This window comes from Seriola lalandi, unplaced genomic scaffold (assembly GCF_002814215.2).
Source record: "Seriola lalandi dorsalis isolate HSWRI2012SDOR001 ecotype SW California unplaced genomic scaffold, Sedor1 jcf7180002054045, whole genome shotgun sequence".
Taxonomy (NCBI): Eukaryota; Metazoa; Chordata; class Actinopteri; order Carangiformes; family Carangidae; genus Seriola; species Seriola lalandi.
The window spans coordinates 99,999-114,549 of record NW_019524598.1 but is presented as its reverse complement, the minus strand read 5'-3'; the positions used below and the strand labels follow the sequence as shown (position 1 = coordinate 114,549).

Below are 14,551 nucleotides of genomic sequence, written 5' to 3'. Positions count from 1 at the left end.
CCAGCCCCCCTGCCCGGCCCCCCCGGTGGCGCAGCGGCGGACCAGATCAGTGCCATTCTGTCTCATTAGAGCCTGGCTAATTAGCGTAGCCTCTTCCAGGGGAGAATGAGCGAGTGAGAGAGAGACAGAGAGAGAAAGAGACATGGGGAGGGCGGGCAGTGTTGGTGGCAGTGACTGCGTTCTGTACTCTACTGGTCAATGAGGAGTCGGAGGGCTTTGAGCCCTGCGGTGCGCTGGGCTCCCAGGGTGCTTGTTTTATGACAGCAGGGACTCTGATTCCATCCATTGCGCAATTCCTCTCAGGAAGTGTCGGGGATGTTTAGACATAAAAGTTATGTCAAAGGAATGGCCCCAAGCTGCTCCACCGCACCGTCGGCTAACCTCCCATCGCTCAACTGAACATTAGCCGCCCTCTCTGCCGGGCTAGCCAACACAGAAAGCCTCCCCTATTAACGTGAATGAGAACAAAGCACACTAGTTTGCTAGATAGCACTCTAGTCCTACTGAGCCAGTTAATAACGTTGACATCAACTCCAGGCGATCCAGATCATGGCTTGCACCTCTAGGCTAAAACGAAATGGGCTGTTTGGCGAATATAGCTACTTCTGGCAGTGACATCGCTGGATGTGAACCAGTAGCACGCAGTTGTTTTCTCCAAGTCTGACATCTCCTCAAGCTAAATGGAGATGGAGCGTTCTTGGAGCATTCGATCAGTTTGAATCATTGAGGGATGGATCATGAATAATGATTCTGATTTTATCAAAGAGTAAACGTAATACGTGTCCTAATGAATCAGAAAGGCTGGACTGCATGGCATGGAATACGTCCGCTCAGACTGCGCGCATTAATCTGATAGAGTAGTAATATGGCTCGGGTTAGAGTCACTGCTCTATAGTTACTACTCTGAATATGTGGCAGTAAAAGTGTGATTGAAATGCAACATTGAATATGTGAGAGGAGGGGTGGGAGGTGGGGCAGTTAAGGGCTGGCAGAGCCCTGCTGTGGTTACGAGCCCTAAGAGAGCACAGGATGGCTGCGTTCCAGGAACCCCCCCAAACACACACAACACATACACACCAGCACACACAAACACACACATTCAAATGTGCCTGCACATAAACCCATTTCTGATGCGCAGAGAAGCACACACACACACACACACACACACAAACACACATCTATATATAGTATATACACACACCTCAGCATACACACAGTGGAGCATACACCAATCAGTTAACTCCTGTTTACTGCTCCTCTACCCTGGGGACCACCGCTGCCGGTGACCTCCTTCAACTCCACATCTTTCTTAATTCTCTCCTCTCAGTTCTCTATTGGCTTTCTCCTTCCTTTCTACACCGTCTGATCTGTCTCTCTGTGAATGAGGCTGCACACAAATGGTAAATACAACAAGAAGCACGACATGATGCAAACACACCCACACACATATGGGACCAATACCAATACCGATCCTGGTCACCTGATCCTGTGCTTGCGTAAGCATGCTGGGAAATCCTAAGCTGAGCTGAAGAGGCAGAGGTTGAACGGCACACCGAGCTGGCAGGACAGCGCCAGCCTCCGTGATGAGGCCTCTTCCCCACCCTCCCCCCACAATTATTTTCCTGGACCCCATATGGGCATCCTGCCAGTCCAGCCCATCCTCCATCCTCATCACCAGCCACATCCACACTGCACTCCCCAGCTCAGTACCAGCAGTCTCTGCTCGCTACTCTACCCAAAGGCTTGGTTGGTGGTTATTTTCTTCCTGTAAGGATGCAGCCCTCTGTGGACCTAAGCTTTTGTAACGATGTTGAGCATTTAAATATACACTTAGCTGAACTTCCTAGCAGACTGATTCAAACTATAATGAGCTCATGAACAATTAAACCCGCTGTACTAAACACTGAGTATCCCAGCCAAAATTTTCTTTTACTGACAGAAATGATCTAGTCACATGAAAAGATCGTGTGACGTGAATAGCAAACCTGAACAGCAATAACGCCGCTTCTTGAAGGAATCTTCCACAATTGTTTATTCTTTGTTTGGGGCACTTGGGAACGGAAGATGGTTTCAATAATCTGGAAATCTTTTTTTTCTGGCTGTTTCTAAAATAAAACAAATGACGTCTCATCTACTTGAGACTGTTACACTATGAGATTGTATGACATTTTATAAACATCAGTAAAAAGTGTGGACAGAGGAAACTGCTCTGCCAGTTATTTTCTAAATTAATTATTTTGTCAATAAAAAGGTGAGAAAATTTTGAAAAGTGCCAATCACTATTTGTCAGAGCCCAAATTGACACATTCAAATTACTTATTTTGTTTGACCAATGGTCCAAAACTGAAACGTCCAAGTTACTATGATAAAAGCAGCAACTGCTCACATTTCAGAGGCTGGAAAAGTGACTCAAGCGATTAACTGATTAGAAAAATAGATTCCAATTAATTTTCTGTCAGTCAACTAATCAATTAATTGAGAAAACGTTACAGCTGTACTGCTGTCTACAAAAGGCAAAACAAAATCTGTACAATTCTCTGCCCACAGAATAAAACGGAATAAGTTAAACTACAATCTTGTCCCCCTTTAAATAAAAAAAGAAATAAGGTCAATGGTGGATTTTTTGAGGAAACTGCAACAGAAGACTGGGTGCTAGTCTCTGATTTTCAGGGTTCAGGGGTCCTGACGGGGAGGAGCAGCCGCTGGCCTGGCGGTGCTGGTAGATGTGGCAATGCCGGCTGGGTAGTAAGGGGGGAGACCAGCTGCCCGGGGAGCGCCCATTACGAGATGGAGCCAGAGATAAGTGCTCTCCCAGGCCCCCTTTCACAGGCATAATTAGCACACTTCTTATCTGCTGCTCAATTCACATTCACACCCGCCTGCCATGAATGGAACGTGAAAGAGAGGCAGAAATCGGGGGGAACGAGAGAGGTAGAGGGGCAAGACAGAGAGATGGGAGGGAGGTGGAGAAGGCACGGTGGAAACCTGTTCCCAGACAAACCTTCATTTGAGAAGAGAGACATGTTCGAGTTAATGCTGCGACCGCCTCGTTCTCCCCCTTTTCGCTTTCTCCACCCTTCCCAGGAGTCTTTGAACTCCTTAACAAAAACAGTGGTTTGTGCATCAAACTGCAATTTGGTAAAACAAAGCTATCTGGGGGTATAATCATCCTAATCAGCAAGAAAAAAATAAAGCCTTTGCAGATATTTCTAGATTATTCCGCCCTTGGTGATCTATTTCTCCCCCACATCTTCTTCATCAAGCACAATTGTGGAAATCTTCCCAACTCTGCCTCCGACAGACACATGAAAACCTTTAATAATAACTCCTTAGTGCTACATTTTTAAATTGCTTTTAATGAAGAGTTAAACTGGTGGTGTGTTTCTCTTTTTTTTATACCCTGTTTCCACCACACACAAGCTTGTATTGTGTGAGCTCGCAGCTCTCTGGAAGAAGATAACAGGGGCCCCGATCTCCTTACTGAGTGCAGCTAATATAAACAGGTTTGTTTGGTGTTGAAACACTGTCGACTGTTAAACTCCAAACCCACAATAAAGAAGACATGTGTCATTATGTCCATTAATCACCACAGTGATGCACTGAGGCAAGTTTGGTTTCATGTTGGATAGAGTTCTACTTCTCCTCATTTAACTGCATGAATTTCATTATGCCGTGTGCATTTATTATTGAATATTGTATCATCTGATTCTTAAGATGAACTTCACTGTTGGAAAAAGACAGAAAGCTCTTTTCATGCTGTAGCACCTGAACCTTGAAATAAAACAGTCAGTGTGCTTTTCTGGAAGAAGACACGGACTGAAGAGCAGACGACGAAGAAAACACCAATGCGGTTTTTATACAGCTGATATATTTGCAGTAGGACTTTGGTTTTTGCTGTAAATCTTTCTCCCTTTTTTATTTAACTGAGGTGTTTATGGTGTGTGTATTGTGGTACCTGGCTCTTGGAGGCAGCCACTTTAGCGAACAGAGCCTGGGAAACCTTGGCCCTCTTCATCTCTTGCTGGATCTCATCATAGATGGTGGAGTTGATGTTGAGGATGCAGCTCTCCGTCTTGCCGTTCCACTCGCTGGGCAGAGGTGACGGTTTCACCTGTTGAAACAGTAATAGTAAAGAGCAAAATAAAAATCATATAAAACAATTTGAAAATTTTCTATTTAAAACTCTATGAGTCAGATGTTGAATTCACCTTTGTGTATGCTTTTGGTTGCGTGCAAGGACTTGGTCTCTGTGCTTTACCAGAAGATCATTTACATTCATTCTCACAATTACAACAAATCTATATGTATTGTGTAACTGCGCAACAAGATTTCTCTTAATTTTTTCAGACTTTCCGATACAAAATTTAGGCTTAATCACAAAATCTAGTTATCAACATTAGATGTAATTAAAATCTAAAGTTTTCTCAGAGCATAAAATAGTGTATCATTACTATTCTATATTGACCTTATCAATATTTCAAACAAAAACTGATCAGAATCCAAATATTAGCCCTGCACTTGAAAGATAAATTCACATGTTGCTCCTATTAATCTTTCCTGCTACATAGATATGTAAATATAGAAATAGCAAACACAATTGCATGCTGGGAGATGATAAGCGCTAGAATGTGTATGGTCTATAAAAATGTGTAGTGGTGGTAGAGTGGTGAAGGGGGTGGAGTTATTTGCTCACAGGGGAAATGCCCACGGGGATTCGGGGATTCCAGTCCTCAGGCCTTACACTGTTACAGTCTTCCCTCCGGGGCTGCAGTGTCGGAAACACAACACAACCATATTTGTTCAGACTCACACGAGGAAAAAATAAAGAGAATATCTGGCTAAACACAAGCATTCACAAACACTGAAGCATGCAACCACCTCACACACACACACACACACACTCACACACCAATGTAGATTACACCCATGCACAGTACCAGCGTTATTTTGCTCAAAAACACTTAGATGTGTTGTATGAAATGTTATTATTCTTGTGTCAAGCTGGTGATTAAAACATAAATGCAAGTCAAGTGAAATCAAATCATCGTCATTCAGCGGCTTGTTGTATCTTGACAAAAATCCTTTGACAGAGTAACAAGTGTCCTAATAAAAGCATTACCCAAGATCCATTAACATATGAATCATTCCATACGAGCCCTTTTGAAAGGAGACTTCGACAGGGCTGGGTTCGAGTATGAGTACAAGGTATGCAAATAAACCATAATAACACCAGCAGCTTCGAACTGATCACAGAGCTTGTGATCAAAAAACATATATATTCAAGTATTTGTCTAGACACCTAATACGAGCCCGTTTCTGCATTAAAAACAATCAAATTATCCTAAAATTTGCGGTGAAGCTGGAATGTCAGAGCCTTTCTGGGCCTTTCATCCTGTTTTACAGCAGCTCAACATGGGCTTGTCAGTCTGAGCGGTAGGTTACCATGTCAAGCTAATTGTTAAGGCCGGGACGTGCACTAACTGGCTTTGGGGGAGTTGAGCCGACCCATCAGTACACGTGAGAGAAACATACCTCTGCATCTGTTTTTATGAGGCCAATAAAAACCCTCCTCTGTCTCTGGCTCAATTGCCACCCTGGCTGATTTATGTGCTTAAATTCACACCGCATTGCTCCATAGGAGAGGCTGGCAGATGGCCAGGTGTATGAGTGTGCAAGCGTGCGTGTTTGTGGGTGTGCGTGTGTGAGAGAACTGCCTTGTGTACGAACAGGTTTACATGATAAATGTTAATGGGTTAAAGTCATACAGGTGAAGTATATTAGCCCTCAAGATATTGTACTGATGTACCAAGAGTATTTCTGAGTGAAAACAAAAAACACAAACCAGAGGCTTTGAGTTTTGATTCATGTTTGAAATAGTTGCAGCTTGTATATCAGGTAGTATTGTTTACTGTTCGGCTTGAAAATCTATTTCTGCTTTGTTATGTATCCGTACAAATCTGCAAGCTGGTCTCCGATATGCTAAAAGATTCTGTCAGGAGGGGATCACCGATTTATAATTCACCTGATGTGATTACTGAAAGCCTAAAAATCTCTGCTAATAAAAACATTAACAGCAGGTGATTTAGAAAAAAACCCATCTTTTTCCATTCTTGTACAAAGGTCTACTCACCACATCAGTCTGAAACTCTGTCCTGCACTAACACAACCTCTGATTGCAAAGATGAGCTGTGAACTGCAAAGTGGCTCTGCTCAAGTTCAGCACCGCTGCCTCTGAATGAGACTCTTTCCTTTTAGTTTTTGTAAGGACAACAACTGCGGGGGAGCCTCCATTTTAGAGTTGGGTGGGCCGATGCTTCTGCCTTTCTATCCTTCTCACCTAAATTAAAGCCAAATCTTCACTGAGGACAGGACAGAGGAGGCCTTTGTCCGCCCCTCTCACCTCCTAGATGCAGCTGACCGCACTTCAAATGGGCTTAAGTGGTAGAAAGTTGCCACATACCTTTCAAATGAGGGACACAGATTTTCGGCGAGGGTACAAAGTTGTTCTGTGGTACGCAGTGATTTTGAGAGGGACTGACTAAATGATCTTTTACAGAGCTTGTCATCACTCAGTGAGCTTTATTTTCGAAATGGGAGGGCTGTTAATGCTGCCTAATGCGTGCTAAAAGGTCAAAATTAGCACAAAAAATTATCCATCATTTGTGCACCATTCTCACCTGTGTGGTGAGGGCAGGGATGATGCAGAACTCATTTGCATGCAGGGAGAATTGTAATGTATGTTCTCTCGCGTGCATGTTGACAGAATGAATTGGCATTGATTCATTCCACATGTTTCCAGACAGGTAACAGCCTGATACAATGGAAGGGAATGTGAGGTGTGTAACAAAACAATGTACTAAGGTGGTGCTTGCATTCATACTTGCTTTTGTCAGAAGTAAACAGAGTGTACTAATGAGTGCACAAGTATGTCCATGTTTGTACAGTATAAATTTGCCAACTCGACAGTTCACAGGACTGCATTTATTCACAGATGTGGTTATGTGATGTATGGATGTAGCCACTGCTGTCTGAACTATGACTGCCCTTGTGCTCCACTCCAAGACAGAGATATTGTCTATTAAATTTTACTCTCATTGAAACTTCAAAGAACTATTAGTTTTGTTTCATAATAGTTAAACAAACATTCCTCTGAAGCAGAGTTGCTCTGAAGGGAGAAATTATCTCATTAACCCTCAATGGGCAGAGCCAACAACACAATTTTTCATAGCACTTTGCTTTGCTTTGTAGTCATCCTGACAAATGTGACTACTTGTCTGGTCTGCACGGAGCCCACAAAGAGCTGTGATTGGTCGTCTTTGGCTGCTTTGTGTTTGGTCCTACATGTTTCCGCCACTGATAGCCTCTGTTCATTATGAGCCAGTCTCCGTGAATCAGGTTGGGGAACCCTCAAAAATGATTCACAGGTACGGGCATGGGTAAAAATGTAGTAAATGTGGGTGGGCAGCGGGTGAAATTAACATGAAAGCAAAAAAAAAAACAAAACAAAAGAAAAAGGAAGAGTTGTTTTTTAAACGTCTAAAGCAGTCTATAATTCGAGATTTGTTTTTGTAACTGCCTACCACACAACCTACGTTCCCATCTGGCCAAGTGACAGGACGTCACTTATCAGATAGCAACCTAGGCTAGCTGTTAGCAGATCAAAATGGATAACCTTTAGGTGAAAATAGCCAGTGGTGAAAACAAAATTGTGTGACCACGGACTGTGAAAATAATGTTATCCGTGGCTTTGTTGCTTGTAGACCCTGGCAAAAGGTATTAGCCCTTGATGGCCGCAAGCTAGGCACCTCATCACTGAGGAAACACATCAACAGCTGCAGGAGCACAGGTGCCGAGAGACACTTTCTCAAGAACACAAGACAGGGAGGCCATAACCCAGGTAACGGTGTGTGTGGTGACGGCACGAGGCTTGATTGACATCAGTGACCGAGCTAGCGGAGTGGACGCTCAGCAACTTTTGCCTGATCCGACAACTGTGTCACGCAGACTGACAAAGCAGTGGACAGAGGACATTCGCCAAAGCATCATTCCAGAAGTGACAATGCAGCTGACTGAAAGCAGCAGAGGAGTCACTTTGGATGTGTGGACAGATGATTACCGCAAAATCGGTTATGTCTGTGTCACGTTGCATTACATCAACAACCAGTGGGAGCTGACTGAGCGAGCGCTTTGAACATTTGAACATGGATGGTAACTTACAGAAAAACGCCAGATAACCACAGATCAGCCATCATGCAAACCTTGGCTAAATACAACCAGTTCTTAAGGGCTGGGTTGTGCAGCATGTTCTGACTACAGTGCTGCATACGACACTTGGACAACCAACTGATGATGACGTCTTTAGCAAAGAGGTATCTGCTCTTATTGAGTTGCTTGTGACCTATTTTAAGCTGACAAACTGCAGACTGAAAGCATCAGAGACTGGAACAAGCTACACACCATGGTGGACTGGAGCACATCTTTGCTCTTCTGGAGGAGCAAGGAGCATTTTTGGCGCAATTTAAGGACATTACCAAAGCCACTGAAGGAAAAATGGCTCCGAATTACAGTATGACTGACAAATTTGGGCTGTATCTCCTATATGAGCTCGCAATGTTCTTGCATCCCAAACTGAAAAGCCTGAAGCGGCTTGCAGACGAGGATGATGCGATGAGCATTCACAGCGATGGTACATTATGCCTATATCAGTGTTTATGCCAACAACCTTGCAAATTGGACAATTAGAAGTGCCAAATGAGTCATTTCAGTAATCAAACCCACCTTAATAGGCTATTTGAAGGCAAGAAAAATCTATGTACAGTTTTAAAGGCGCTTTTTATGCAACTTGAAGTGTCTGTCGGCATTATTAAAAGTTTAAAAAATTCATAGATAATTGTATCAAATGAAACAATTTTTTTCTGCTCTTCCTCTTTGCATTGACCTAATTTACTTTACAATTTTCAAGAAGTCAAGGAAAAGCGTGGAAGCCACCTGCAACCCACCCCGTGCCCACTACCAGAGCAGAGGCCTCATCCACACTCAGCAGGTGATGATTTAGACAATTTATTTAGAATTATTTGAAACGTTCAACACTTGTTTGTTTTATTTTTAGGTCAGACTGTTGTGCTTATATATATCCTAATGAACAAACCCTAATTTACAAATAAGTTGAAGGAACCAGCTTAATTCAGTTACACACACTGAATCTTTGTGTGACCTATTTTCTGCGACCCTGCTGTGGCCCTATAGCTCCACCTGTTAAATAGGTGCTGTTTAATTAAATCCATTCATGAGTCAATGTGAGAACTAATCAGATGTTTGTTTAGCCTAAGGCTGTTGACCAATTGTGCAAGTAAAAATAAAGCACTGTAAAGTGACTGTGTAGCTTAATTACAGGCACGGGGTGGGTTGCAGGACTTATATTAACGGGTCACACCAGGTCCAGATTTGATTTAGAGATAACTGCAGGTAACAGATTGGGTCCGGTACCAAGCGTTGCAGGTGCAGGGAAGATGCAGACTCGTGCAGGACTCTGCACTGAGCAATGTTTTTTTTTTTTTACCTCCACTGCAACACAAGTCAAGTTTGTACTGAGTGAGCTAAAAACATCCCTAGTTTTTCTCTATACGAATGTTCTCTTTTAGGAAGTAAATAAAAGAATCTAAATATGATTACTTTAGGTGCACAAGACAACTGTCTTATACCACATGATACACTCAGCAAGTGTTGCAGCACTTGATCGGGCCAAACCATAAATCAGTTCCTATGCTGTAGGCGTCTACAGGATAAATCTACCTCTACCCCCGGACTTTTATATTCTGATGCTCTGGTGAACAAACACCTTTGTGCATTAATTTGTATTTTTCTGTCAATGAAGGAACTCAGCCTCTAAGGAATATTTGTAAACTCAAAGCTTAGATCTACTAATGAAATCCTACATAGTAACATTCAGGACAACATTAAGAATAACCACAGGAAAACATGCGCAGAGAGGTACAAAACATCTGGTACCTGTACAGGTCGGCTGGGTGGAGTGCTGATGAGCGGAGCGGAGCCCATTGCGGAGGCGGCTGTCAGGCTGCGCTCCCTCTCCTCCTGATAGATGCGGTCACGCTCGGCCTCTGGCAGCTGCAGGAAGTTCTGCATGGCACGCAGGTTGACCAGCAGCGACTGGGAGGCTGTTTTAGGGTCTTCCTCCTTGCGTAGGATCTCAGACAGCAAGCCCTGCATGACGGGGAGACGGGGAGTGAATGGTGAGATGGAGAGGAGGTGAGAATGATAGAAAAGAGACCAGAGCTCCCAGAGAGTGAAAAGGTTGGGTGGTGGGGGAGCAGGAAGAATGATCACATTAGAGGATTCTTAAATAAAACAGAGAGAGAGAACCATAACTGTAAATGGAGATTCTAATGACACTAGAGACATGATGGGCTTACATCCACTTAAGCTGTAAACTAATACAGCCTTTTAGCGACTTAATATTTAGACCACAGTTTGTTTTTTAACTCCACGTGGAGTTTTTGTATAGAGGTAGACAGAAGTCACTCTCAGCCTTCCATCATTAATGTTGTAAAATCATGTCATCAGAGAAAACGTTGTATTCTCTCCTCCTCCAAATCCTCCAGACTCCACAGAGCTGTTGTCTTCAAGTAGAAACATATCATTCTGCACTTCATCAGTGATCATTATTGGATGACAAAACTACTTCATTGAAACTTTTGTGTGGCCTTCGAACTCACTACACTTTGGTTGATGTTAATTCTGCACATCTTGGACATGTTCTTAGATTCATGTTGTTGCTCTGGATGAGAGCCGCAGCTTACTCGACTGAAATGTGGAAGTCTTATACGGCGGGCAATCAGTGTATCCTCTGTTTACTTTTCAATAGCGCTCAATTCCGTCATTATGAGACGGCGATGACTCCATTATCAGAGACGTGTGATTGGGCCTTTTCATCAGCTCTTGGCCACACACTGTGCTAACCATCGCTCTGCTTCTCTCGCCATCAATAGGTGTGATTTGGTAATAAAACAAGGTGATGGAGAAAACATACTCATGCTTTTATTTTTATTCATTTTTTTTTAAATTTTTTTTGAGCATGCAAGTCCTCCTGGGAAGTGAGTAAAGCTGCAAATATGTGCTTGGTGCCGTTTGTCTGACTATTAAAATGTATGCAACTAGATGTGTCATGCTTAAATAGGCAGGTCTGCGGTATCCAGACAAGTGTGGACAGATACACAATCACACTCAAGAGTGACGTTTTTTATGGCGAAGGAGACTTGATGTACACAGGTACTCAGGGGATAGATTAACGGCATATCGCTTTTATGTTTGTGCTGTGCGTCTGTCTGTCGGGGTCTGCATCCAGTGTGCGCATGCTTATCATTCTTCGCCATCAAACCCACGCTGTTTATCTCTTTGGTCAATCAGTTTCCGCTTCCAAAAAGAAATAAAAAACGACCTCAGCTCCTCCCCTCTGCCTACTGCATTGACAGCAGCACCTTCATGTCATCACTCCCCCACCCCGGCCCCTTTCCTTTTATTAACACAGGCTGGTGGAGAAAACACACGCCTAATAAATAATCCTCCAAAGGCAAACTCTCCAACGGCACATTGGGCTAATTCCTCATATCAGCCACAGATAAGACTCTGTTTGTGTGGGAGCTTGCCCATCTGCACAAAAAAACCACTGTCTGACTGTTTCATATAACAAACACACACACACACACACACACACACACACACGTTTATATTTAAGAGGGAGTTGCTGTATGTTCAAATTCTAATAGATTCTTATCAGTTTCAGTTTTTTCTTTTTCATACACAACGACTTGAAAGCGAATAGAGTGGTAATGAGGTTTTCTGTCGCCTCCTTCCAACCCCCTCTAACACACACAGTACATCTTAAGACATTATCACTGACTTCTGTGTGTGTGTGTGTGTGTGTGTGTGTGTGTGTGTGTGTGTGTGTTTAAGGCCTCTGACTATGAAGTGAAACCACATATTTTGGCAGAGAGAGAACGCACGCCATGACCGAGCCCGGGTCTTTCACATGGCAGGCTGCCAGCTGTCTTCAAGTACATTAGAGGTGCTAGATTACTGAAGTGTATGAGAATTATGAATGAGATATAAGCTGTGGAAATAAACAGACTCAAACACCAGGCCTTTCTTAATACTTCTCGGTAAAAGTGGTCCCGTAAACCTGTTTTATAACTTCCTTAATGTGATGTATTTCCTCTGAAACAGGATGTTGGTGTGGGATCCTACACAGACCGAGGGATACACTTTAAGTATTAGTCATGGAGAGATCTCTTGTTACATTTTTTTTTTTTTTTTGCAACTGTAGTGTTGCTGCATGATGCCACCAAAGATGCAGCAGTTTTCCAGGAAGTTTAAGTGCCACTTTTATAGGTTCTGTTTGTACTTAAAAGGCTTTATTGCCTTGTGAATATCTGCATCAGACTGGGGCATAAAATTAAAAATATAAAAATGAAATTAAAATGAAATTATATTAAAAAAAATAAATTAAATACTTTCAATAATTATAAAATTCCAGTACCAAAGTACATAAAATAATTCCTGCATTAATAATTGTCTGTTTTATAATTCATTTTATAATTTTTTTTATAAATTACTGATATCAAAATCCATGATAAATATCAATTCCATTGACCTGCAAATTATGATCCAATTTGGTTAAATGTGAGAACATTCAGTCTCGATCTGCTGCCAAACCAGAGCTCCTTCATCAAAAGTAGCATGAAGTGGAATTAAAAATCAAACTGGTATAAAGATATAAAGATGGTGTTGGCAATTTTTAGTACTGACAATAACTTTAGTTTTTTTTGTGCCTTTATTCCAGCCCATCTGTCTTCCCTCCTCACCTGGGTTCTGTTGAAGGCCACGCGGGCGAAGACGGCCTGTGAGATTCCAGCCCGCTTCAGCTCGTCCCTCACCCACTGGTAAATCTCGGAGGACACCTCTGTGTTTGATGCCACCTGTGGCTCCAGGGGCTTGGTGTGGGAGCTGCGGTTGACAGGTGGGTGGTTGAGGTACTGCTGTGACAGGGACTGCTGGGCCAGCAGCCGGTTCACTGCATACTGCTGGTTGAGGATCTGTGCCATCACGAGCTGCTGGTTGACCAGCTGGGGGCTAATGGGCGTGGACACCAGACCCGGGTGGTGCAGTCCGGGGAGCTGGGGTTGCCGGCCTCCTGTCTGGCCACCGTGTGATGGTGGAGCGTGAGGCAGCGGCGGCACTGGCGAGGAGGGGGTCTGCTCCGCTGTGCTGCCGGGGATGGGCTGCTGCTGCTGGGAGAAGCCCAGGTGATTGTGGTTGTGGTTAGAGCCGGGTGGAGAGAGGTCAGCCAAGCCATCCATCTCAGCTGGAGGAGGGGAGAGGAGATAAGGAAAGAGAGGAGAGCAAGAAAGACAGGGTCAGTTATTGATTTCAAGTCTAGTTTAAACATCACAAAGAAAACACAGGACAGCAGAATGTAGAAAAGAGAAGAAAAAAAAACTACATTACAAGTGCTGGAGATTCTCAAAAAAAGTTAAACCTTAAACGCAAAATTATGGCCATCAGTTTAATAGCCATTGTCCGTAATCAGAAGAAATAAAACAGATCGTCTCTGTATCAGATCAAACTTGAGCCCTGAGTGAATCTCAGCCTGTCAGCTAACATTCCAGCTGATCAGCCAACGACTGGTTAAAAAAAGAAAAAGATGAAAACGCAGATAAAAGAGCTTCATTGTGTTTGACCTGTGTCTTCCACAAGCCATGCCTTCGAAATTAAGTTCAGAACGTCTGTAGCCTCATCATGTGAAAAAAAATCTTGGAGAGACAGTGGAGTGTGTGTATGTGTGAGTACAGGATTAAAGTGTGTGTGTGTGTGTGTGTGTGTGTGTGTGTGTGTGTATCCGCAAAGACAGAAGCAATGCTGATAAATCTGATTCTCTCTTTACATCCTTAATTCTAAAATAAGGAACACAAGCCAGCCAATATGACATTTTTAGGGGAGGGTGGTCTAAACATAAATGTAGGGAGCAGTGAACGGAGACAGGAGGAGGACGTCGGAGGATATGGTGTGTAACCTGAGGAACAGCCTTGTTTTGGATGTACTAAAACTGACTTGACTTGAACTGTCTGTGCGCCGTCATTTAATGGCATTTGAGAGATTTTTGCGGCATCTCTTGCTTTGGGAATCTTTAAGTCCATAATGGCTGCTGGGGAATATTTTAAGACAGGTTTAAATTATGTGCTTAGAGGATGAAAACAATGATTTAACATTCAAAGTGCTACCCACAGCGAAGTGAATGAGCATTTGGAGCCGCAAGAATGTTTCCAGGTTTCCGTCTATCTTTAAGGAAGTCGCATATGCTGAGGCTGGTTTGCGTGCGCTGTGCCGAGTGAGCGAGTGTGGGGGCAGCGCTTGACAATTCATAAGGATGGCAACATTAACACCTTAGAAGCGTACTGCGGCCTCCACATTCCACAGAATAGCATCGTATGAGATTGTGAAAAGCGTAAATTGCTGTTATGGGCAGGGGGGAGGGGGG

At 43.3% G+C, this 14,551-nt stretch overlaps 1 protein-coding gene across 6 annotated transcripts in view; it reads right to left on the bottom strand.

Annotated features, from left to right (window-relative positions):
• satb1b (SATB homeobox 1b) overlaps positions 1-14,551 on the bottom strand; it is a 61,567-nt gene that overhangs the window by 15,942 nt on the left and 31,074 nt on the right. For all 6 annotated transcript variants that reach the window (XM_023402966.2, XM_087173117.1, XM_023402968.2 and 3 more), the window contains 4 exons: positions 12,879-13,378; positions 10,009-10,221; positions 4,694-4,765; positions 3,956-4,111 (listed from right to left, as the gene is read on the bottom strand). In XM_023402966.2, coding sequence (XP_023258734.1) covers positions 3,956-4,111; positions 4,694-4,765; positions 10,009-10,221; positions 12,879-13,378 — 941 coding nt within the window. The remainder of the gene's footprint in view (positions 1-3,955; positions 4,112-4,693; positions 4,766-10,008; positions 10,222-12,878; positions 13,379-14,551) is intronic.